At 54.2% G+C, this 22,365-nt stretch overlaps 1 protein-coding gene across 1 annotated transcript in view; it reads right to left on the minus strand.

The window, feature by feature from the left end:
- The window catches only part of znf335 (zinc finger protein 335), a 33,281-nt gene extending 13,198 nt beyond the window's left edge, over positions 1 to 20,083 (minus strand). The window contains exons 1-21 of the mRNA XM_069179644.1: positions 18,963 to 20,083; positions 17,259 to 17,494; positions 16,643 to 16,791; positions 16,152 to 16,280; positions 15,385 to 15,558; positions 14,863 to 15,036; positions 14,217 to 14,390; positions 13,451 to 13,606; positions 12,760 to 12,964; positions 11,692 to 11,831; positions 11,360 to 11,510; positions 10,817 to 10,920; positions 10,075 to 10,193; positions 6,986 to 7,365; positions 4,849 to 5,041; positions 3,690 to 3,963; positions 3,311 to 3,388; positions 1,795 to 2,997; positions 861 to 1,007; positions 437 to 592; positions 20 to 290 (exon numbers count right to left, since the gene is read on the minus strand). Coding sequence (XP_069035745.1) covers positions 20 to 290; positions 437 to 592; positions 861 to 1,007; positions 1,795 to 2,997; positions 3,311 to 3,388; positions 3,690 to 3,963; positions 4,849 to 5,041; positions 6,986 to 7,365; positions 10,075 to 10,193; positions 10,817 to 10,920; positions 11,360 to 11,510; positions 11,692 to 11,831; positions 12,760 to 12,964; positions 13,451 to 13,606; positions 14,217 to 14,390; positions 14,863 to 15,036; positions 15,385 to 15,558; positions 16,152 to 16,280; positions 16,643 to 16,791; positions 17,259 to 17,494; positions 18,963 to 19,097 — 4,748 coding nt within the window. The 5' untranslated portion in view covers positions 19,098 to 20,083. The remainder of the gene's footprint in view (positions 1 to 19; positions 291 to 436; positions 593 to 860; positions 1,008 to 1,794; positions 2,998 to 3,310; positions 3,389 to 3,689; positions 3,964 to 4,848; positions 5,042 to 6,985; positions 7,366 to 10,074; positions 10,194 to 10,816; positions 10,921 to 11,359; positions 11,511 to 11,691; positions 11,832 to 12,759; positions 12,965 to 13,450; positions 13,607 to 14,216; positions 14,391 to 14,862; positions 15,037 to 15,384; positions 15,559 to 16,151; positions 16,281 to 16,642; positions 16,792 to 17,258; positions 17,495 to 18,962) is intronic.
- Between the last annotated feature and the right edge of the window lie 2,282 nt (positions 20,084 to 22,365).

Below are 22,365 nucleotides of genomic sequence, written 5' to 3' on the forward strand. Positions count from 1 at the left end.
CACAATCACTGTATCTTACTTGCGGGTCATGTATTTCTTATATTTCTTGCGGAGAAACCGCTTAGAGGGGCGTCCCCGTTTTCTGGGGTAGAAGTCCACATCCTCCGATCCCGTGTTGGAGGACGGATCCTTGTTCTCTGAATCCGACTGGCTGACTCCGGGCTCCGCGCAGTTCTCGAGGCCAGAGGAGGGCGGCCCGGTCTCCAGCCCGGAGGAGCTGGCCTCCTCCGACGCCTTGGGGTCTGCGCTCCTATGGGCCACCTGGGCTGTCAGGGGATCGGCTGTCGTTACTGAAGGGGCAGACAAAGAGCAACCCCAGGGGGAGTCAGCAGGCTTACAGCCTTCAGCGCCCTGGCCAGCGAGCGATAAATGGAGAAAAGCAGAGGAACGCAATCTGGAACAGCCACACCAGGCGGGGCCGGGCAGGCAGACCCACCCGTGCCGCTGTGCGCTCCTTCGGCGTAGGGGAACTTCCTGGGACGCGTCACCTTGCGGCGCGGCCGGTCCTGCGAGGAAGAGGAGGGGGCAGTACGGAGGAGGGCAGGCTGGCGGCCCCTGCAGTCGTCCTCGGCCGGGTTGTAGTCGCTGTCGTCTGGGGAGAGACGTCTCATCAGACGGAGAGAGAGAGAGAGAGAGGACGCGCCCTGTAACCCGCCCGTCCCGTTTCAAAGCTCCGTGTGCAGGCCACGAGCACATACGGTCAAAACGGAATGCAATCAAGTCCGACTTTGAAACTTTCGTTCATTTCGCGGCTCCTCTCATTCAGCCCTCGAAGCAGGCTTCCGAGCTCCAGCGCGAGCCGGCCCCCCGCCTCTCCCCCCCCCCAGCGGGCGAAGGCGTGCGCCGGGCCTGCACTTCACCTGCGGGGTCGTCGATGGCCCCGGCATCGACGATGTCGTCGTCCTCCTCCTCCGCGGGCTCCTCCGCCTTCACCTCGCCCTGCCGGGGGGCAGGGGAGTCACAGCGCCGCGGACGCCCGCGCCCGCGCTTCTTCGGCGGCGGGGCCCCTGTGACAACACAGCCGGGGAAGATGATGGTGAACGAAGACATTAAAACATGCGTGTGTGTGTGTCAGCAATACTCCTTACTTTCCATACCCACTCAACTCTAGATCCCCGAAGGTTTCCGGACTTGCCTCTTCTACACCCCTATACCAGCATGGCAGGAACAACGACCTGCAAATGTGCTCCTCTGTCAGGGTCGCTCATCTTTCGACTCGCTGCGCGGACCACAGTGCCTGGCAGGAGGGTTAGAGCCAGGAGGAGGACCGGCGCCTCTCTCACAGACTGACAAGTTACACCAAGACCCAAGAGGACCCTGGCGATGAGGCTCCACGAAAACATGCTCCGCTGCCTGCCGGATCCTCCTGGAAAAATAACTGACCCGGGTTTCCTAAAACGTGTCCTCTTGCCAGAATCCTTTCTTACTTGGGCGCTACCTCTGTTTGCAGAACTTACCACCTGCTATTCAGTGGGTGTGACTAAGGCATGTTAAGGTAAAAGGGCCTTTAACATTCTTCTCTGATGCAACAGAAGAAGCCCAGAAAGGGAACACTCTCACTGCGTGACGTGTCGATCTGATTCGGTTTCCAAGCTCTAGCACTGATTAAAAATAAATTTAAAAGTAAATAATAATATGTAACAATTTTCTACAAAAAACAGGAGAGTACATCTACAGAAGATGGTCATTCTGGCTCACTCCTACTAAGTAATCAGCGCCTTGATTGCTATATCCTGCTCTAAGCAGAGGTGCTGTTTCTCAAGACGTGCTCTGCTTTCAGAGACGGTGACCCACCGGTGTGCTTGAAGTGCCTGTCTCTCATGTGGTTGATGAGGGTGTCCTTGGAGACGCTCTTGTAGGGACACATCTTGCACTTGAACTGCTGCACCACCACCACCTCCATCATCTCCTCCAGCTCTGCCAGGTCGGGGGGCCGGTCCCTGAGCCCCACCTCGGCGGGCAGCCCCCTCGCGCGCCCCCTCTCCGTCTCCCGGCTGAGGTGGAGCGCCTGGTGCGGGACCGCTTCCCGCTCGGGGTACGCCGCGCGCCGGGGCCCTTCGGGGACGTCGCCACTGCTCTCGATGTAGTGGGAGCCCTGGGGCTGGTCGGGAAGCTGCCCGGAGCACCCCACATGCTGGGACCGCTGGGCGCTGCCAACGGCTTCGGCACTGCACCCCACGAACTGAGAGCGCTGGGGCTGGTCAGGGTGATCCACGGAGTCCTCTTCTTCCTCGTACAGGGAGTGCTGGGGCCCGTCCGAGTCGGGGACAGCGCTACACTCGATATAGCAGGAGTGCTGGGGCTGGTCGCAGTCCGGGTAGTCCTGGGCGGGCTGCGGCTGATCCGAATTGTCCACGCAGCACTCGATGTACTCGGAGTGCTGGGGCTGGTCGGGGCCGTCCACGATGCACTCCACGTACGGCTGCGAGTGCTGAGGCTGCTCCGAGTGGCCCACGCCGCAGTGGCCGTACGGAGAGCGCAGGGCCTGGTCAGAGCGGTCCACGGCGCACTCCACATACTGGGAGTGCTGCGGCCGGCCCAGGCGGTCCGAGCTGCACTCCACGTACTGCGAATGGCGCGACTGGTTGGAGTCGTCCTCCCCGCCGCCGCACTCCGCGTAGCCCCGCGAGTGCCTCGACTGCTCGGGGTCACCCGCGCTGCAGTCGACGTAGCGGGAGTGCTGGGGCTGGTCGGGGGTGTCGACCGCGCACTCCATGTACTGGGAGTGGCTGGGGTCATCTGCGCCGCACTCCATGTACTGGGAGTGCCGAGTCTGGTCGGGGTGGCTCATGTGCTCCTCGTGCTCAGGGTACCCCGAGTGCCCGGGCTGGTCAGGCTGGTCTGGGTCCATCCCCTCGTGGTCAGGCAGGCTCGTCCGCCGGCCCTCTGTCAGCTCCGACTGGTCCAGACAGGTGGAAGTCGGTCGCTCCCCCAGTGCTTCAATGGTGATGCGGCTGGACAGGGCAGAGGAGGACATCTGGGACACCATGGGGGCACCTGGCGACAGGAAGGGCGTCACGCAAAAGCACTGCCATCAAAACAGCGTCCAGCGAAAAGCAGTTGTGAGAAATGCTCACAGCTGAACTTGGGTCTCTGCTCTCCTAAGGTTATATTCCGTTTTATTATAAAACTAAACTTAAAACTTAATCATGCAAGACACTAAAGAGTGTCAGATTAAGGCAGGGCAGCCTTACACTACATTTACATGACAGCAGTAGTGTATAAAGTTATGTCTACTGAAACATTTAATGGTACTTTGCTGCGTAACGACTGCGAGAATGGGCTATGAGCAGGGCAGGGATATACTGACCGTCGTCCGGTCTCTGCAGAATGAGATACTGGGTGGTCTCAGCACCTCCCTCCTCTGCACTGGTCACTGTGATGCAGCCTGAAGCACAGAGACATGGCGATAACATCAGGAAGAACAGCAGCCCCAGCAAACAAAGTCTCCACACGCGGGCTGCATTTCTCAGTTCTTCGCTTCTTAATTGGACCCTTCTTAAGTCGACTAGCGTTGACTAGTTAAACTGCTCGTGTTCCTGCCAAAAACTTGCAATAGTAAGTTTATTCAAATGAAATAAGATACATCACGGTGCCTGCAATTACAGTGGTAGTGGTCCCAGCCGAACTGCGGGAGACTCTTTGAGCAAAGAGAGCACAGGCTAACGGAGAGGGCCCTGATGTCTGACCGCTTATGATGTCCGGTCCGATGGTGGACTCGATGATCTTGTCGATGGCGGAGCCCAGGTCGGTAGAGGTGGAGGCCGTGGAGTCGGACACGATCATGGCGCCATCGGACACCGCGCTGGAATGCACCAGGACCTGCGCCGACTCCGACACCAGGATGGACTGCGTCACCGTGGAGACGCTGGAGACCCTGGTCGACTGGGCGACGGAGGAGGAGTCCGGGAGATGGATGACAGCTCTAACATCAGTGCTGGAGCTGGTCTCTGGGATCAACTCCTTAAAAGCACAGAAACACAGGAGTTACAGCTGGAATCTGGAATCTTTGCCCCAGACGCCCTGGCCAAATTTTACATCGGCCTTTATCAGTCATCACTTTCTAATCATCCCCATCTATGAACTGGCTTCATCACTCTGCTTTCCTCCCCACTGAGAGCTGGAGAGTACTGGTGCATCATCCAGGCGGGTGGTATTATTTATAGTAGTTCAGGTGGGGAGCTGCGTTAGTAGGCATAGGCTGCAAAGGAACAAGTAATAGGTTTATTCCCTGCTGAGAAGAGGAGAGAGAAAACGCAACGTTTCGGCTGTGGAGCCTTGTTCGGGTGTGAGGAAACCGTTACGGAAGAACTTAAAAAGCTCACACCCGAAGAAGGCTTCTTCTCTTCTCTTTTCAGCATGGAATAAACCTATTGCTTATTATTCTTGCAGCAGAATCTGCCAGCATCATGCACGAGGCGTGGACACGAGACCGCTGTTCCTGACAGCAGCAGCTCAAGGGGAAGGGTGTGGCGTGTTCTGGCGCACTATGGCTGCCGTCGCATCATCCAGGTGGGGCTGCACACTGGTGGTGTTGGAGGGGAGACCCCATTACCTGTAAAGCGCTATGTGTGGAGTGTCCAAAAGAGCGCAATATAAGTGTAAGGAGCATTCTTGTTGGTATTGTTATTATTATTAAACATCCACTATCATCCCAAAATGTTATTTCATATTCCAAAACAGGCATACAGAAGACTCCTTACACTTCAAATTAGGAGGCACAGTCTTAGTTCTAATACTGGGAACACAAGGGAATTTTAGAGTTAAGGCCTGTGAGATTATGAATACAGACAGCTCAGACTGTCGTGTGAGATATCCCCCCCCCTGCCAGTGTCGAACCGGGCTCACCACCAGCCCCTCGGAGCTCTGTCCCACGTGGGAGTCGGACTCGGGTGCGAGGAGGGGCGGGGCCGCCGTGTCGCTGCTGTCGGCGGACATGGCTTCGGACGTCTCCATGCCCAGGCCGCTCTCCGAGGGCTGCTCCAGGCCTGAGGGCCCCGCGTCACTGCTGCTCTCCACCTCATTCTCCTCCGAGTCCATGCTGCCCTGCGGGGACACGCCCGGACGGGAAGAGCTGTCACCCGGAGAACGCCCGAGCGCGCCGCGCCCTCGCCGTCTCGCACTGCCGCCCAGCCGTTCTCTCGCCGCTTCACCCCATCCGGGGGGAGCGGGAGCCCATCCCAGCAAGCAGCGGGGTGCGAGGCGGGGTACACCCTTGGGGGGGGACGCCAGTCCATCACAGAGCAGACCGACACAAACATGCGCACGCTCACAGCAGAGACGATTCCCCAGAAGCCAATTAACCCACCAGCATGTCGGTGGACTGTGGGAGGACACCCACATGAACACGGGGAGAACATACAAACTCCACACAGACAGCACCCCCCCCCCGGAACTGAACACCAGGCCCCAGCAATGCTCACCACTGCGACTCCCTGCCCTAACAGACAAAAAAAAAACACCTCACCAGTGCAAGACACTAAAAGGATCACTAAACGTTATTGAAATTTCTCTTCTCCAGTTATATCACACCTCTGGTAAGGGCATGTTCCTTGTTCCTTCATGTGATAAAGTGCAGAGCTCTGTAAAAAACGTAACTAAATACAGGTAGAAATGTCTCAAAGACCTAGTGGACCAGAAGCTGGCACTCCTCCTTCTGGACCTGTTTCCAAAGCAATGCCCCAGGACAGTGACCATTGAAGCTGCTGTGGAAGGTGCCATCTTTTACATGAGACGTTAAACTGTGGACCTAAAGATTTGTTCATTAAAGCGTTCAAGGCCACTGTCTTGTAAACTAAAAGTGTTAAACACAATGTCCCGGCTAAATTCTACTCTGGTTATGAACAATTTACCTGCCTTACAGTTCCTTCTTAATTTGTGAAGATTATTGCAATTTAAACCCCTTAAATCCTTAAGGATAATTGATCCCCCAGCAGCTCCAGGACTGGAAAACACGAAACTTCAGTACGGCTAACCCGTGAAAGTAAAAAAGGGGAAGGTCTCTCCATTGGAGATCTTCACCACCTTGTGGGTTTAAAGAAAAAGAAACTAAACCTGACAAAAATAGCCATGAGTGTCGGAGTTACTTGTTACTGTTACTTTCTAATTGGCTCGGGAAGGTGCTCTGTTTAGGTAGGGCTACTTTATACCAGCTTTTAAAGTGATGTCAATCCACAAGGTCTCCTTATTTACATTAATAATGACAATTTAGCTGCGGTCTCCGAGACCCTAATCATGCAATGATGTCTAGCACTGGTAAAAACAAAAAGGTGTGAGCCGCCTTGCGTACAGCTATTTCGTTTAATTAATCGTACAGCTGCACAGTTGTTTAGGGCTTAAAACTCGTGTGTGGGGGAGGTGCGTGGTTCTCGGGACGGTGCGTGGACCTGCGACGCGTTGTGCACCACAGGAACATGTGTCTGAGCAGAACTGAATCGATGGGAAGACTGGGCTGTGCTTCAGGGCACCGTCTCGAAGCGTCTTTCAGACCTTCACTGCCCCAACGAGGGGGGGGGGGGGGGGGTTAGTCGAGGACACTGCTGCAGTGGTTAAACACGACCCCCCCCCCAGAGAAAGAACGCCTGGGCGGTTCGTAAGAACCCGTCTCGACGAACAACTTTTTTTTAAAAAAATATTTCAATCGCCCCAACACGTCCGCCTACGCCGCCGCCGCCGCCGCCGCACTCTTCATCAAATCCTCTTCCTTTCTCCCCCCCCTCTTTTGAAGAAGAAGAAGAAGGGGGAAAAAAAAACCAAGCGCCCAGGCCTAGCTGCCCTCCCCACTGCCTGCTGCGCGCCGCCATGTTCCTTCCCCGCCCCCCCCCGCAGCCCGCTTTCCGCGCAGGCAGGTCCGCGAGCTCCTAACTGCAGCCTGAGGGACCCCGAGGGCCTCCTCGGCGCGGACAGACCGCCCAGCTACCTCCCCTGACGGAAAACAAACCCCCTCTTTCGCTCCGCGGCCGGAACCCCCGAATGTCTCCCTCACCCCTGCTTCGGTTCCGAGTCGCCTCCCTTCTGCCCTCGGCCCCTGAGACGCGAAACAGACCTGTTTCTGCTATAACCGCTCCGGCATTCTGCTCGGGCGCCATGTACCGCCTTCTCTGCCGAGGACGCCGGCCGGATCTTATTTATCAACTTCATTTTTTTATCTAAGGGGGAGGGGGGACCCGGCGGGCACAGATTGGGCCACCCAGCGCTTGCTGTAGGCTCATGTAGGGCCAGCACCGTGACCGTCGGTCCGTAGGCGAGCGAACGGTCAGCGAAATAAATAAGTCTTCGCGTTTTGTAGGTTGTTTTTGTCACGAACCGTGGACTATTTCTTGCGGCGTAAGGCAACGGTACTGTGGCACGGGGGCGCGGAAGAATCTGTTGTACGAGAAAGGCCATGGAGCTATAAACAGCTGGAGGATTATTATGAGTCGTGTTATTATACTAAGTTTTGTTCTGAATAGGAGTATCCGCTTTTCCATCACCTGTCTGTAGTAGTTATTTAGTATTGCTTTATTTTTAAAACGGGGAAGTGTCTACTCCCCCGGTAAGTACTTCACATTGGTGTTGTCTGAAAATGGTCCGAACTGGTTTCTGAGTTCTTTAACCTTCATGCCTTCAAATCCCCCCAAATCTGGCACTGAATTTCGCATGACTTTTCCCTCCCTAGCATTTACACACAGGTATTATGAGAAAACCTGGAAGTCCACTCGAGACCTAGCTATTGAGTTGGACACTTGCGTGAAAATCTGAAAACCAAACATGAAAGGTTTTGCCATTCCTGACACGATCTCTACACAGGTCTGCATGCTTCTGATGCCACAAATCATCAGCATGATGAGAGCTGTGCTGTAGTCTGCAGAAATCCAGGGGAACCAAGCTGGAGATGCCTCATTTACTGTGTTCTCTTCTGCAATCACATTCATCTTGTTCACGTTAGCCATTCTCGCCTAGCTGGTTACTCAAAGTAGCAATAGAAATTCATCTCAAGGTTACAATCAACATGGGGGGCATGGTGTCACAGGGGTTAACACTGCTGCCTTGCAGCACTGGGGCCCTGGGTTCAATTCCAGACCTGCTGTCTGTGTGGAGTTTGCAGGTTCTCCCTGCCTTCATGTAGGTTTCTTCTGGGTGCCCCTGTTTTTTTAAGAAAGTAAACACTGGTTGAAGTAAAGAGAGAAGAGAGAAAATGCTGGTTCCCAATTTTTGAACCTAGCTCAGCTGCTTTCTGGCCTTGGGTGATGCACATTGGTGGTGGTGGAGGGGAGACCCCATTACCTGTAAAGCGCTTTGAGTGGAGTGTCCAGAAAAGCGCTATATAAGTATAAGCAATTATTATTATTATTATTATTATTATTATTATTAATAACCCAACAGGCTCGACCCAAAGTGGTACCGGCTCAGACTCTCTTTGGGTCTCAGCTCACTTTCCAATGGTGTGGACGTGCCACTTGCACTTGATCTGAGCCCAAAGGCTGAGAAGCGGGACCTTAGACATGCTGGGAGGTTAACTGGCTTCTGGCAGAACTGGCCCTGGTGTGAGTGTGTCTCTGTGTGTGTGCCCTGTAATGGACTGGCGTCACGTCCAGGATGTTTCCTGCCTTGCGCCCCATTGCTTGCTGGGATAGGCTCCGGTTCGCCCACGACCCTGACTTGGATGAAACGGTTAGAAAATGGCAGGATGGATGTAGTGTAGGACAGTGTGTCTGTGCCCACAGTGCCAGGCTGCAGTGTGGAGGGCAGGAGTTTGAAGCCGTGTACGTCTGTGCCTTTTTTCTTTGTAGGCAGTTCATGTTTATTCACTTGTACAGGTTTAATTTTTGAACTAATTATGTTTACATCGGCAGCACAGTGGCATGGCTGTTACTGTTGGCACTCTCACAGCTCCTGGGATAGATTTCAGCTTGGGACATTATTAATGACTTATAATAATAATGGTTTGTTTGATAAAACTGGTAAAAGAGATTTCTGAACGCCTTGCATTAATACTGATGAAAATCGTGTAATAAGTAAAGTAACAGAAAATAAATCAAGAGGTCATCAGATTAGAAATGCAGTATATTTTTATTGAACTTTTAGGAGCACTGCAATAATTACAGAGAATTCTAACTTTTCTTTAAATTAATAATTTAGATTTATGTTGCTTCATGTCTTCCAGCACCTGTTCTGGTATTACAGACATTTTTAAATAGAAAGAAAAAAAATACAGCAATCACCTTATTGTTTCATCAAAATACATCCAAAACAACAACAATAATAATACAAAAAATAACTAAATTAACACAACTCAAGACCTTTAAAATGAAAAGAACAGTTTTTTTGTTCCCGTTTGCTCCAGGCAGACGGCTCAAAGTCAATAAAATAAAAATTGATGACCGAGTCTGTTATCTTTGGAACACAAGACCAAACATTAGGAATTTAGGTATGGTTTCATAGAATATGTAAAAATGTATACATTCTTGAGCAATACCACAGGTCCTCAGAAGAATTGCAGGGTGGAAACTAAATTTTGATTTTTGAGGCCACATTATAATCACAGTCATAAATCCAAATTTGCACTCATCCCCACACACAGCACAAAAACAACATCCAGGCCAAAATGTCTCCACTTTCACAACACACTGGCTCATCTGGTAAGTGACTCACAGTACAGTAGTGTCTGAATCTGTACCTGGCTCTCTCTTGATCTTCACATGTGAAAGAGACTCTCCCCATAGCTGGGCGAGATGATCATGAACCTCAGTCGAATCATTTTGACAGCATTGTGGGTCGCAGTAAACTGAGATCTTTTAGGAATCAACACAAGGGCAGTAGCATTCGTCACCTCTCAACGTGTGAGGGGCTCCTTCACAGCTGAGGGCAGTGGTGGAGGAGTCGTCTTAATTTAAATTATTACAGGTACAGGATGTAGCTCAGGTTCATCTGAAGGGTTGTTTCATTCTGGTCTATATTATGAAAATCTTTAAGGGCAGGATGTCTCTAAAGGTGGATAGAGTGCATGAAATAATAAATTAGCCTCCCCGCAACCCGCAGGGAGCAAGTCAGGAAGTTGGGGTTTCGGGGGCGCTGGGGGCGTTGGGCTCAGACGTAGCGGCGCGAGTTATCGGGGCACTTCAGGATGTCGTATTTCACGTAGCCGACCCGGTCCACCTGCCGGCGCGAGTTCATCCTCCAGTAGAACTGCTCCCGGCAGAAATAGTAGTGTCCTGGGGCAAGGAAAAAAAACAAACCAACCGTCCTGCAGTTACATCTGCTGCCCCGCTGCAAGCTCCTTTCGTACAGCATGTTACCCCCCCCTGCTGGCGGGATCATGTAATAACAGCAGACCGCTGGGCGACAGTCGCCCTGCTGCTGCTCAGCATTCTGCTCATTTAAGGGCGATGCCTATTGCTGCTGATCTGTCCCTGGTGAAATGCTGAGGGCTGGAGTCGACAGAGCCCTGCGTGGCGCTGAGGGAGCGAGTTTATTTCCTCCGCAGCGACTGGAAAGCCGCCGTTTCAAAGACCAGCTGACCCCGTTTTTTCAAACACAGCAGATTACCGGACATTTCATTCTTTCTTTTCTTTCTGTTAATTTTTTTTGTTGTTGTTGTTGTTGGTCCTTTTGTCGTGTTTGAAAACGGACATGTTCGTTCCTGTCCGCAATGCCTCTCTGCGCCCTGCCTTGCCTTCACTGTGATTTCACTGTACACAACGAAGGAGCTTGTACTGTACACAGCACGGCCAGAAACATTCGGAAGGGGTGACCTTTCAGCGCTCCTGAACGTCAGACAGAGTAGAGTTTTGGAAACGCGGCAGTTTCAGTCCTGCAGCGAGGCGTGGGGACTTACCGTTGTACAGGAAGACGTCGTGGGAGTCGACAGGCACGCCAGCGAAGACCAGGTCGATGAAGCGAGGGTAGCCCTTGTCGATGGTCTGGGCCTTCACGTCCAGCCTGGGGGCGAGGGCCAGGGAGTTAGACGAGCCGAGCCGCGCGTGGGCCCAGTCGGAGAGACAGCGAGAGAAACTAGCCACGGGCGGGCCAAGAGTCGGTCATCTGGTCAGCCCCACGTTTTAACCCCAGTATGCTTCCTCAAAATGTGACTCACAGATTTGCTCCAGTAACTCGCTGCTGCTCCCCAAGGGGTCGGCTATTACACAATGTCATTTAGGTACTAGGGAACATAAGATGAGCTTCAGCATTCAAAGGTGGACGCAGAAATAAAATAGACTTTAAGACATGGTGGTTGAAAGCAGGTCCTGTTCCTTTGACAGGACCTGTGCCCTGTGTCCTGTATCCTGTGTCCTGTGGCTTGTGGCTTGTCCCCTGTGCCCTGTGCCCTGTGCCCTGTGCCCTGTGCCCTGTGCCCTGTGTCCTGTGCCCTGGGCCTCACCTCCAGTAGCTGTCTCCGCTGAAGAGCAGCACCTTGCCCTTCCCTCGCTGCAGGGCGCCCTCCACTTTCTGCACGCTGCTGGCCAGGCCCAGCTTCTCGATGCCGCGGGGCCCCAGCACACTCTTCCCAGTGTACACCCAGAACTGGCGGCCTGCTCGGGACAGGAGGTCACAGGAGCGTGGGTCAATACACAGGCTGGGGCTCGCGGGAGCGACACAGACACACCGGCTCTCAGAGCGCCCCACTTATTCCTCTGTGAGGGACGTCCCACAGACACACAGAGAGCACACGTACGTCTGTAATCCACACGGGTGTGGGAACAGGCCCCGTACCTGAGAAGAAGTAGATCTTCTTGGTCAGCAGGTCCTCAAAGGCAGAGTCAATGGTGGAGGGCAATGCCGGCCACTTCTCGGAGATGGGGAACGGTCCTTTGATGGCGTTACCCTTCTGGGACAGCACTCTCCAGTACTGGCTGTGGAGGACAGACAGGCCGGGACGCCGGCGCCGAGCAGAGTGTGAAACCAGGCTGCAGACTTACACACCTCTTATTTACTGTGGATTTACACCGCAAGCTGCGGATTCGTACTGACACCTTCCCGGACAGGCACTCCAGCGGGCAGGGTGCATCTCTAGACATCTCCGTGAAAAGCCACGTCAAACACGAAGCTCTTGATTCTGAGTGTGCGTGGGGCGGATTTCTCCAATATTCATTTACGCCGTTACACTGACTGCTGTGTCAACTTTCTGCAACCTTTCCACTCTCCGCCAGCTACTCAATAATAATAATAATAATTGCTTACACTTATATAGCGCTTTTCTGGACACTCCACTCAAAGCGCTTTACAGGTAATGGGGATCCCCTCCACCACCACCAATGTGCAGCCCCACCTGGATGATGCGACGGCAGCCATAGTGCGCCAGAACGCTCACCACACATCAGCTCTCAGTGGGGAGGAGAGCAGAGTAATGTAGCCAATTCATAGAGGGGGATTATTAGGAGGCCATGATTGGTAAGGGCCAATTGGAAATTTGGCCAGGACACAGGGGTTACACCCCTACTCTTTTCGAGAAGCGCCCTGGGATTTTTAATGACCACAGAGAGTCAGGACCTCGGTTTTACGTCTCATCCAAAGGACGGCGCCTGTTTACAGTATAGTGTCCCCGTCACTATACTGGGGCATTAGGACCCACATGGACCACAGGGTGAGCGCCCCCTGCTGGCCCCACTAACACCTCTTCCTTAAGAGCCTTTGCAGTTTAGCCTGGTAGCAGCAGGAACCAGCTGAATCAGTCACACCGCCTACATGTTCGCCCAAGTTGTTTTCTCCTGGAAGGTGCTTCCTGTGCTGTCCTGTCCCCGGCCCGCGGGTCTGCCCTGACGGCGCCGGCGCCGCACTCACCCGTCCTTGAAGAGGTGCAGCTCCCCCTGGATTTCGGTGATGGTATCGAACTTGTCCACGTTGCAGGCGTCGGTGGAGGGGTCCACAGGGTGCGTGGTGGGCGTGGAGGTCTCGGGGGTCTTGTCGCTGGGGGTGGGGCCGGGGGGGGGGCTTGCGGTGGTCGTGCCGGGCTCGGGGGGGGTGGGATCAGGGCCGGGTCTGGATCCTGCGAGGGAAGGGAGGAAGAGGGGAAGAGTGATGTCCAGATGAAAGGCGAGGCTAGGGGTTATTCAGCAACTGCCTGTGCTTCCTATAACCTATAACCTATAACCTTTAACCCTCCATTGCTTTATTCTGCAATCATTGCGTCCTTGAAAAAGGCTGGAGCATTTATAATTCTGTTTCCTACTGGACATACTGAAAATGAAAGAACAAAGGAAGACTCCGTCTCAGTGGGGGCCGTGTGCTCAGCGCGCTCAGTTGTCTGTGTTTGTTTGTGATGCAGTGTGTTGTGCAACGGCACACCTGCCATCTTTGAAGGTCACGTGGGATGGGACATGAAGACAGCTATTTCTGAGTAAATTCTGTGTAAATGGAACTCAAAGATAAGAAAACAGTTTTTCTGAGAGTGAGCCTCTTTCTGAGGTGTCGCAGGGGCATGCGGGCTGCATGTCCCCTGTGGCAGCAGAGGCCAGGGAGGGCCGGGGCTCACCGTAGAGGTACTGGATGCCCTCTATGTCGTCCTGGTGCAGGGAGAAGTCCTTCACGTAGCTGTACATGGGGAACATCAGGGCCTCGCGGACGTTGGAGTGGTCCAGGCCCAGCGCGTGGCCAAACTCGTGGGCCGCCACCAGGAACAGGCTGTAGCCTGGGGGCAGGAAGAGGAAGGCAGGAGACAGGGGTCACACCTGCTGCCAGGGCCCGGGAGAGCGCGAGCCGATCGTGCCAGGCCACGGCGGACGGCCCCTCGTTTGCGTTGTGGTTTCCAGATGTGCGTTGTTATGGTTACTCTTTCACTCTGTCTTGTCACTGCGCACAAGCTCTGCACTAGGGTGTGTCAGAATCATGACCGTACCAGGAGGGCAGTAACAGGGGGGTGTGGGGGGCAGTAATTGGGGCATGCAGGGGGCAGTAATGGGGGGTGCTGGGGGCAGTAATGGGTAGAGCAAGGGGCAGTAATGGGGGGTGCTGGGGGCAGTAAGAGGGGTGCGGAGGGCACAGTAACAGGGGGGTGCAGGGGGCAGTAACAGGGGGGTGCAGGGGGCAGTAATGGGGGAGCAGGGGGCAGTAAGAGAGGTGTAGAGGAGGCAGTAATGGGGGTGTGCTGGGCTGGGGGTAGTAACCCGGGGGGGTGGAAGGGACAGTAATGGGGTGTACAGAGGGCAGTATCGGGGGGGGGTTCAGGGGGCAGTAGTGGGGCGTGCAGGGGGCAGGAACAGGGGGTGCTGGGGGCAGGGACGGGGGAGCGCAGCTCTCACCACTGTCTGGGCAGAAGCCCCACTTCAGGTCCCGGTCGTAGTCGCTGGTCGTGGCGCACCACAGCTTGCCATCGCCCCGGCCGTCGCTGGTGCAGGAGGCGTAGCTCTTCTTCTGGAAGGTGAAGGGGAACACGCAGGGCTCTCCCTCGGAGTTTCCTCCAATCACAGCCGTGTCTATGGAGAGACAAAGACACACTTCGACAGGCGCTCCCTGAGCAGGGTCCTGCTCCCAGCCCAGCCCTGGGGGACCACATCCCCGCAGGGGGGGTAATATTGCTGAACTCAGTAAAACCTGCAGAGATGGACTCTGAAGAGAAGAGCTCATAGGTTCTAATAAATGAGCCAGTTTATCTCCCTCCAATGAAGCCAAAGCAACAGAGCCCCTGGATCTGTGTCAATACAGGTTTACACCACTAGAGGGCAGCATGGTGGCACTGCAGGGAGAACATGTACCATCACAGGCCCAGTACCTCCCTATCCAGCTGCCCTACAGGACTGTCCAGGGTTCTGTCCTGTCCATCTGGAGGCCCGATTCGTCACCCAGCATGTTCAAAACCCAGATTTCAGCCCCGGAGATCCAAGAGTCACCCTGCCCCCCTCCACCCTGCGTTAGGGGATGGCTAACGCCCCGCTCTCGCGCTCTCACCTCGGCTGGGGCAGAAGCCGTACTTCCTGTCGGTGTCGTAGCTGCCGGTGGTGGCGCACCAGCGGTACCCGTCGCTCCGGCCCTCCGTGGTGCAGCCCTCGTACGACTCGCCGTCGAACACGAAGGGGAAGACGCAGGCGGCGCCGTCGCTGTTGCCGCCGATCGTGAAGAGCACTGCGGGGGACAGCCTGCGTCAGGGCCGCGCGAGGGAGCTGTCCCGCGAGGGACACCGCGGGCTAGAGCTCGCCCGCCGTCACGCAAGAGGGTGACGTTTGCAGCACCGGCGTGCTGCAGGAGAGAACTACGCCTGGCGGGGTGGAAGACTCAGGTGACCTTAACTCCAGGCCACTGGCCGTCATGGCAGTAAAGTTCTGCACCTGAACGGAGGTCCCTGGTCCCTGGCAGCCAAGGGCCAAGAGGCAGAGATGAGGGTGTCATCTTGCATGAGAAGCTTCTAACGCTGCCCCGGCCTGGCGGGTGAAGTGTCTGTGCGCTGTCGCCCCAGGCCCGGAGGGAACTTACGCTCACTGGGGCAGAAGCCGAACTTGTTGTCCCGGTCGTAGTCGGCGGTGGTGGCGCACCAGGGCAGGCCGTCGGAGCGCCCCTCAGTGGTGCAGCTGGAGTAGGACTCTCCCTGGAAGGTGAAGGGGAAGTGGCACAGGGCCCCCTCGGCGTTCCCGAAGCGCGTCTTCACCACTGCGTCACAGACGAGAGACAGGGCACACGGGTCAGCACACAGGCCACACGGGTCAGCGCCGCCTCACCCACACGCACGCTGCCATGTCCCGCGATACCAGGCTGTGAATAAGACCCCCGTTCAGGCCCGGGGAGGGGGCGGGGCCAGAGAGTGGCCCTCCTTTTAGCTTCTCAGCTCCTGTATTTGACAGTGGGCACCAGATGGCAATGTACTGTTACAAATGAGCGGATGCAGAGGAACACGAATGAGAGGGCTTATTAAATATTTATCCGCTGACGCTTACAGCGCATCAGACGCGGCTGACATTGGTAACACAATCATTTCATTCCTGTCGCGGAAATCAGCCGCCGGAGCTACACAGACCTGCTTATAAGACACTACCGAGCTGCACATCTGTACCCACAGCTGCATTGTCTCTGCCTGCAGCCTCAGAGTCTGTACCCCCAGCACCAGTGTCTGATCCCCCAGTTTCAGTGTCTGTACCCCAGCCCCAGTGCCTGAACCCCCAGTTTCAGTGTCTGTACCCCAGCCCCAGTGTCTGTACCCCCAGCCCCTGTCTTGGTAAGACTCTGTCCCAGAGGTGTCCCCTCACCTGGACCAGTGCCCAGAGTCCAGAACTCGTCGTCATCAAAGTGGGCGTCTCCCTGCATGCCCTCTCCGGGCGGGTAGGCGTGGGCCAGGAGGCCATCCTTCCCGTCAAAGGGGTAGGGGTCCCCGTGATCTGGAGCACAACAGTGAGCAGCTTCTTCTTAGATCAACGGCCACAAACACAGCGACAGGCTCTGCCCACCCCCCCCAGAACGAACCAGTCTCGCCCTCCATTCTCCCAGTCAGATCCGATATTTTACACTCTTTTGCACAAAAGCAAACAAGTTCTTACTTTGCAGTTTCATTATTTCCCAGACACAGACTATAAACCGTGAGTAGAGTGTAACCCACAGCGGACAATATTCAGATGACTAGAGTAATCACTGTTTTTCTCTCCTGGTAGCTGTGGGTTTGCCGCTGTTTCTCTTTGTCAGGTGTATTATACGGAACGCGTTCACCGGGCAGGAAGGGACGTGTTCGGAAGCGGGAACGGACCTTTCTTCCCGAAGGATACCATGATGTCGGCCGTGCCGTCGTACAGGCGTGTGAAGGTCAGCGGGGTCACGTCGCTCCACACCTTGAACGCGCGGGCGAAGGCGTCGTCGATGAGAGAGGCGTCCATGTCGGGGGAGTAGTTCAGGATCCTGCCGGAGGAGAGGAGACGCTGCCGTTCAGCAGAGACCAGCGCGGCTCGAGGGGAGGGAATATCCGGCAATCCTGTTGCAATTAGGACCCTGCCTGCGGAGCTCCTCGCTTCCTCCTGTTAGCGGGCTTTTGTTTGTTGGCGCAGACAGAGGGTGATTGGCCCTCCCATCCGCCAGGGGGCAGTATTCGCCACACGCACATTACCATACTTTACTTCACGCACCCTAGCGGTACCTATCCCCGCAGTGCTTCCTGCCTTGCCTGAAGCCAGAAGGGGCAACCACAGAGCAGGGTTTTAAAGTCACCAGCCTACCTCTAAAATTTTGCATCATCCGTGCATCTGACCTATGCGCTGGTGAGTTGAGGATATCGAGGAAACCGCTTGCTCCTCCTCTCACTGCGTGCATGTTGCCCGGTAACTTGGCTGCTGTCCTCTGCACCCCCCGCGCTCCTCCCCAGCCCTCACCTGTAGGTGACGTCTTTGTGGTCCCACTTGAGGTCCCCCTCGAAGGTCTGGTAGTTGCGGATGTCGGGCACGCCGCAGCGCGGCCTCCTCATGGCGTCCAGGGTCTCCCTGTCCAGCTGGCCCGTCTCCTGCAGGCCCAGCTGCCTCTGCATCCGGCGCAGGGCCTTCTCGCTGGACACCTGCTGGTTCCCGCTGCGGTCCAGCACGTTCATATAGCCAAACTTCTGGAGGTAGTCCTGTGGGGGGTGGCGGTGGGTTAGATCGCTCTGCACAGACGCAGCAGGCCACCCGGGCTCTGCAGTTGCCCACCGACTGTCCTTCCACACAGAAAGAGCCATACGAGCACTTTTTGTTGTTTAATGTTTATCCATCCATTTGTCTGAACCCTTTTCCCAGTCTAGGATCAGGGGGGACTCTGGAGCACAGGGCAGGATACAGCCCGGACAGGACCCTTGTCACAGACGCACACAGTCACACCACAGACAATTTTCCTAGAAGCTGGTTAACCTACCTATAGGTGGGCAGTTACTGCTCATAACATTTTGAAGACTTGAAGTGAATATCTGTAAATAAGAGTACTGTGTTACAGTCCTGTGCACCAGGAACACGGCACAAGTAGCGAGTAATTAGGCCCAAAAATTCCAAATGAAACCAGATAACTCTCTTCATGGTAGCTTAGCATCTGAATATCAAAATATTTTCCGTCCATAATTAAAAACAGTCACCAGGGCTGAGTAAAAATATCTGAATCAAGCTAATGTTCGGTTGCCTAAAGATTCTCTGCTAATTCTCTGCAGCAGTGCCATAAAAATTTCATTTTCTTTTCTCGCTGTGACACATAAAGCACGTAAGCGATTTCAGACTGACACTTCTCTTCCTGCAGTCCCTGCAGTTGTTGAAGCTGCTTATTAATCAGCCTCATCTGTATGAGACTTGTTGAAGCAAGGAGTTTTCTGAGGAGTTTGAGAGGATCTGAAAAAGGTTTTGCCGGCCAGTAAAAATATTTTCATATGGCAGCTCCAGCACTCGAGCCAAGTGCTGTCTACCACTGACTTAAAGGCATTCATACTCAAGCTCCTGCCTCCACACTGCAGCCTGGCACTGTGGGCACAGACACACTGTCCTGCTGCAAACTCCTGCCCTCCACACTGCAGCCTGGCACTGTGGGCACAGACACACTGTCCTGCTGCAAACTCCTGCCCTCCACACTGCAGCCTGGCACTGTGGGCACAGACACACTGTCCTGCTGCAAACTCCTGCCCTCCACACTGCAGCCTGGCACTGTGGGCACAGACACACTGTCCTACAGTTTGCTGCCCAGTGCTCAAAATTGTCCAGTGCTGTACAGCCCTGATGCTGGAACTGCTGGAACACCCCTTTCCTGCAGGTTATAGGTATCTTCATCAACACTTCCTGTAATAACGGAATGAATGACGTAATGAACTGCTTGTTTGGGATGGAAGCTGGAAGACCCTGCTGCTCTCCAGGAGCAGGATGGAGACCTGTTGCTCGACAGCAGCTTTCCAATCAAGCTCCATCACTCTTTAACCACCCAACCACTCGAACCCAGCCTGCTCTGCAGGCGGGCCATGGGAACTCCACGAGCCCGCTGTGCTTCGCCTCAGTGACCTGGGAGCCTCGTGCTGTGATGTGAGCTCTCTGAGTGCAGGGCTGCGTGCCGGTGCGAAGGAGAGGGTTACTCACATTGGCGAACTCCTTGTTGGTCATGTTCTTCAGCGTGTCCCCGGGGAAGACCACCGAGACGGACTTGAGGGGGAGACAGAGCCCACCCAGGGCACACAGCCCCAGGGTGAGGACAGCCAGGACGCAGGGTCTCATCCTGAGAGCACAGACAGGCTTGAGCTGCTTTCTGCTGAGGAATCAAAGCCTGGCGACTCTGAAGCTCCTGCTGGAGAGTGGATGTGTTCTGCTCTGGGACCTGCAAGGCGCTTATATGTACCTTGAGCCCCGGATGTTTTAGTTGAGTCACTCACAGCCAGCCCCTCTTCCTCCTCCTTCTCTGCTTGCACAACAGTCTGCATTACAGCACACCCACTTGCAGGGGAAAACACACACGCATATCAAAACAAGCCTTTGCCATGGCTTCAGCAAGGGGAGGGTCTGTGCTGCCTCTGTGTTTTCATCAGTGTTCTTGCCTTATTTGGTGTGGTCCCTGCAGCTCCCAGGTCCCTGAGCGCTGTGTGCTGGAGAGGACCGAGCCCTTCTGCTGGGAGAGCTGGGAACCACTGGCCCCCCAGGCCCCGGTGTCCAAGAACGAATGGCAAGCACACCCCAGAAGTTGTTGGGGTGTCGCCTTCACTGACAGCACAACCCATTTGCTCCGTGGCAAATTGGGTAATTCTCCCTCAGACTCAAAATCAAATCTTCTCAAAAGCGTCATTTCTGACACAGTGAGTGGGATTTGTTGGCAGGGGGAAGGAGGGGTGGATTTTGCTGAAGAGAGAAAGGAGCTGAAAGTCAAACCAGTGTCCTGGTAACAGTGTAGCATGACAATATTCTCCCTTTGCCATGGTCGCATGCACCATTTTCACTGGTGTCCTCTGGATGGTGTGTAACTGGTCATTCTGAAGACATGCGCTCAGGTTGGGCCTGTCAGTGCCATTGCACTCTGAACACCTGCATCAGGTGCCCTCTTGGTCGTGTCTGCTCTGAATTCCACCTCAGTCAAGCCTCCACGGCCTTGCACAGCGTGTGCCCCTCCCTGCTGAAGGAAGGTACTGTAATTGGCAGTGCTCGTGCAAGTGATTACAGTGAGTCATGTCTGCCAGCAGCAGGAATACTGACAACAAAATCTCTGGATTTAATGTGTAGAAGCGCTCAGCTCCAGTTCTCTTGACAATCATTCACAGCAACACACTAGTCAGCCTCTGCTTCCACGCACGTTAGAGCGAGACTGTAGGTTTTTGGGGGGGCGTTTCGACTCCCACCCCTATATTTGTGAGCTGGATTGAGGCGGTGTTCCCTGATGCCGGCCAGGATGTGCGATGAAGACTGGATTGTCTAGTCCGATGACGCAATGCCCTCGCCTCTGCGTTTTGTCGCTTGATGAAGTGTGTTGATTGGGGACTTCCAGGCAATAGGCAATTCCGTTCACCCTTTGTGTTTCACAGAAGCTCGTGCACGTTACCTTTTTTTGAGGACACAGACGAGGTGGTATTTACATAGCCCACATCCTGCTGGTGCAGGATATTCTATTCTTTTCGAGTCCACTTGAGAGCTATTAAAGAACAGCTAAATGACTCATTGAATCAATAATTGACTGAACTGGATCTAGTAATATCTACAGTGGCAGTGAGAAGTGCAGGGTCTGTAGATCTTGGGCTCCTGGCTCTGTGAGGCGAGGAGGAGAAATGCCACTTCACTGCCTGGACACATCTACCCATCAGACCAGAGAACAGAGGGTGTTCTTTATCCTTAACAGCTCTGTTGAGGGCCCCACGGTACAGAATCTGGGACACACTGCCCCAGTGTGCAGCAGGGCTGGGGGAAACAGAGGGCTCTTGTCTAGGAGTTGCTACAAGATCAGTGTGTTTTCAAATAAGGCATATTTTATCAATGCCTGTAATCCATTTAACAACACAAATTGTGATGTTTTGATCATGGAAAGAGGCAAAGCTGCTGTTGTATCACAAAAAATGAGCTCAGTTTAAGCACAATCTTTGAGTACCTGATGCATTTATGGCTGTTGTCTGTGCTGTGGCCCACTGGCTCTGTAGTTACAGTACTCTTCAACTGTCAGAAGTCATTGTGTTGCAGTGATTGCAATCAACTCCCAGGAAAAGAGAAGCAGAGAAGATTTCTCGAGAAGACCTGGCCTCCCTTGTAGCTGGGTGTTGTTGAGTATCGGATGGGAAAAAGCACAAAGCAGGCTCTCACGGTGAGCGAGGAGTGCGTCAAACAGTCACACCCTCCTCGCCTGCCATCGGCTGGCTGTGTCACCCTGAGTCAGGATCCTTCTAAACTGGGACAGTCGCCGATCCGCTGCTGTAACAAGCCATCTGTCTCCGATGCTTTCTTACGTACGTTAAAAAGATCGTATTTTCAGTGATAGGTGCACATGCATGTACAGAAGGGGCATGTAGAATTCAGAGTGGATCTTCCGTAGTTACAAGGAGGAAGGTCCTTTTTTTAAGTGGACTTCCAGCAGGGGGAGCTCTGATCAGGTGTTGCTTCCCCCCTGCAGCCGGAAAGGCCTGTGTGCACATGAAGAAAAAGAGCCGTTTCCTTGCCTCGCGTGTAGCACTGCATCACGTTCTTACAAATAATCGCTTTGCATTGCGTACGAGGCAGAAGCACGGCTTTGATGTTCTGATTTAGAAACCGTGCTCTTACAACATGTCACCCTCCCGTTTGTTAAGAATTTCCTTTTCAGATTTTTCTTCGGTGGTCTCTGAGTGGCTCCGCCAGGAGAGGGCCTGGGCGCAGGTGTAGCCCTTGGTTCAGATAGGACGGGTTCGAGGCTGTGTCTCTTCTCCTCTGATCAGTGCTGTTGGTGTCTGCGATGCCTGTGACCTGAGATGAGTGACGGGAGCCTGCCTGCACTTCTTCCTCCTCCACAAGTGTGCTTCTAATAAGATCATGCGTATTGTTTCATTTTCCTTTAGTTACAATTGAGATGATCTCTAGGTATCAAGTGTTTTCGAGGCCAAATGATACTACAGCTCATCTTCTAATGTATCTGTAGGCATGTCGTTGGCCCAGCCTGGAGCTCAGGTTTGTGGATGGGAAGACAGGTGATCTGCTGGGGGTGCTGGTGAGACTCATGCTTCGACTGTGGTGCGTCTTGCACAGTCTTACTGATAGTACTTTGTGTAAAAGGAGTCTGGTTCTTTCTGGGTGAGCTAATTAACGGTTAGCAGAAAGCATATCCGCCCATCGGCACATCCTTGGAGGGGTCCTGGATCTGTACAACATGCAGGCAGGAATGAAGCTCGGGCATACAGGCATGTTGGCAGTTACAGTCTTGGATCGAAAGTCCCCCTAACCCTCCCTTCCCTGCCTGCGCACCTCTCACCTGTAGAAGGCTCTCTAGCAGAAGGTGCCTTGTTAGTGTGATGCTTGAATTTGCATTATGAATACAACCAGC

This window comes from Lepisosteus oculatus, chromosome 16, assembly GCF_040954835.1.
Source record: "Lepisosteus oculatus isolate fLepOcu1 chromosome 16, fLepOcu1.hap2, whole genome shotgun sequence".
Lineage (NCBI taxonomy): Eukaryota > Metazoa > Chordata > Actinopteri > Semionotiformes > Lepisosteidae > Lepisosteus > Lepisosteus oculatus.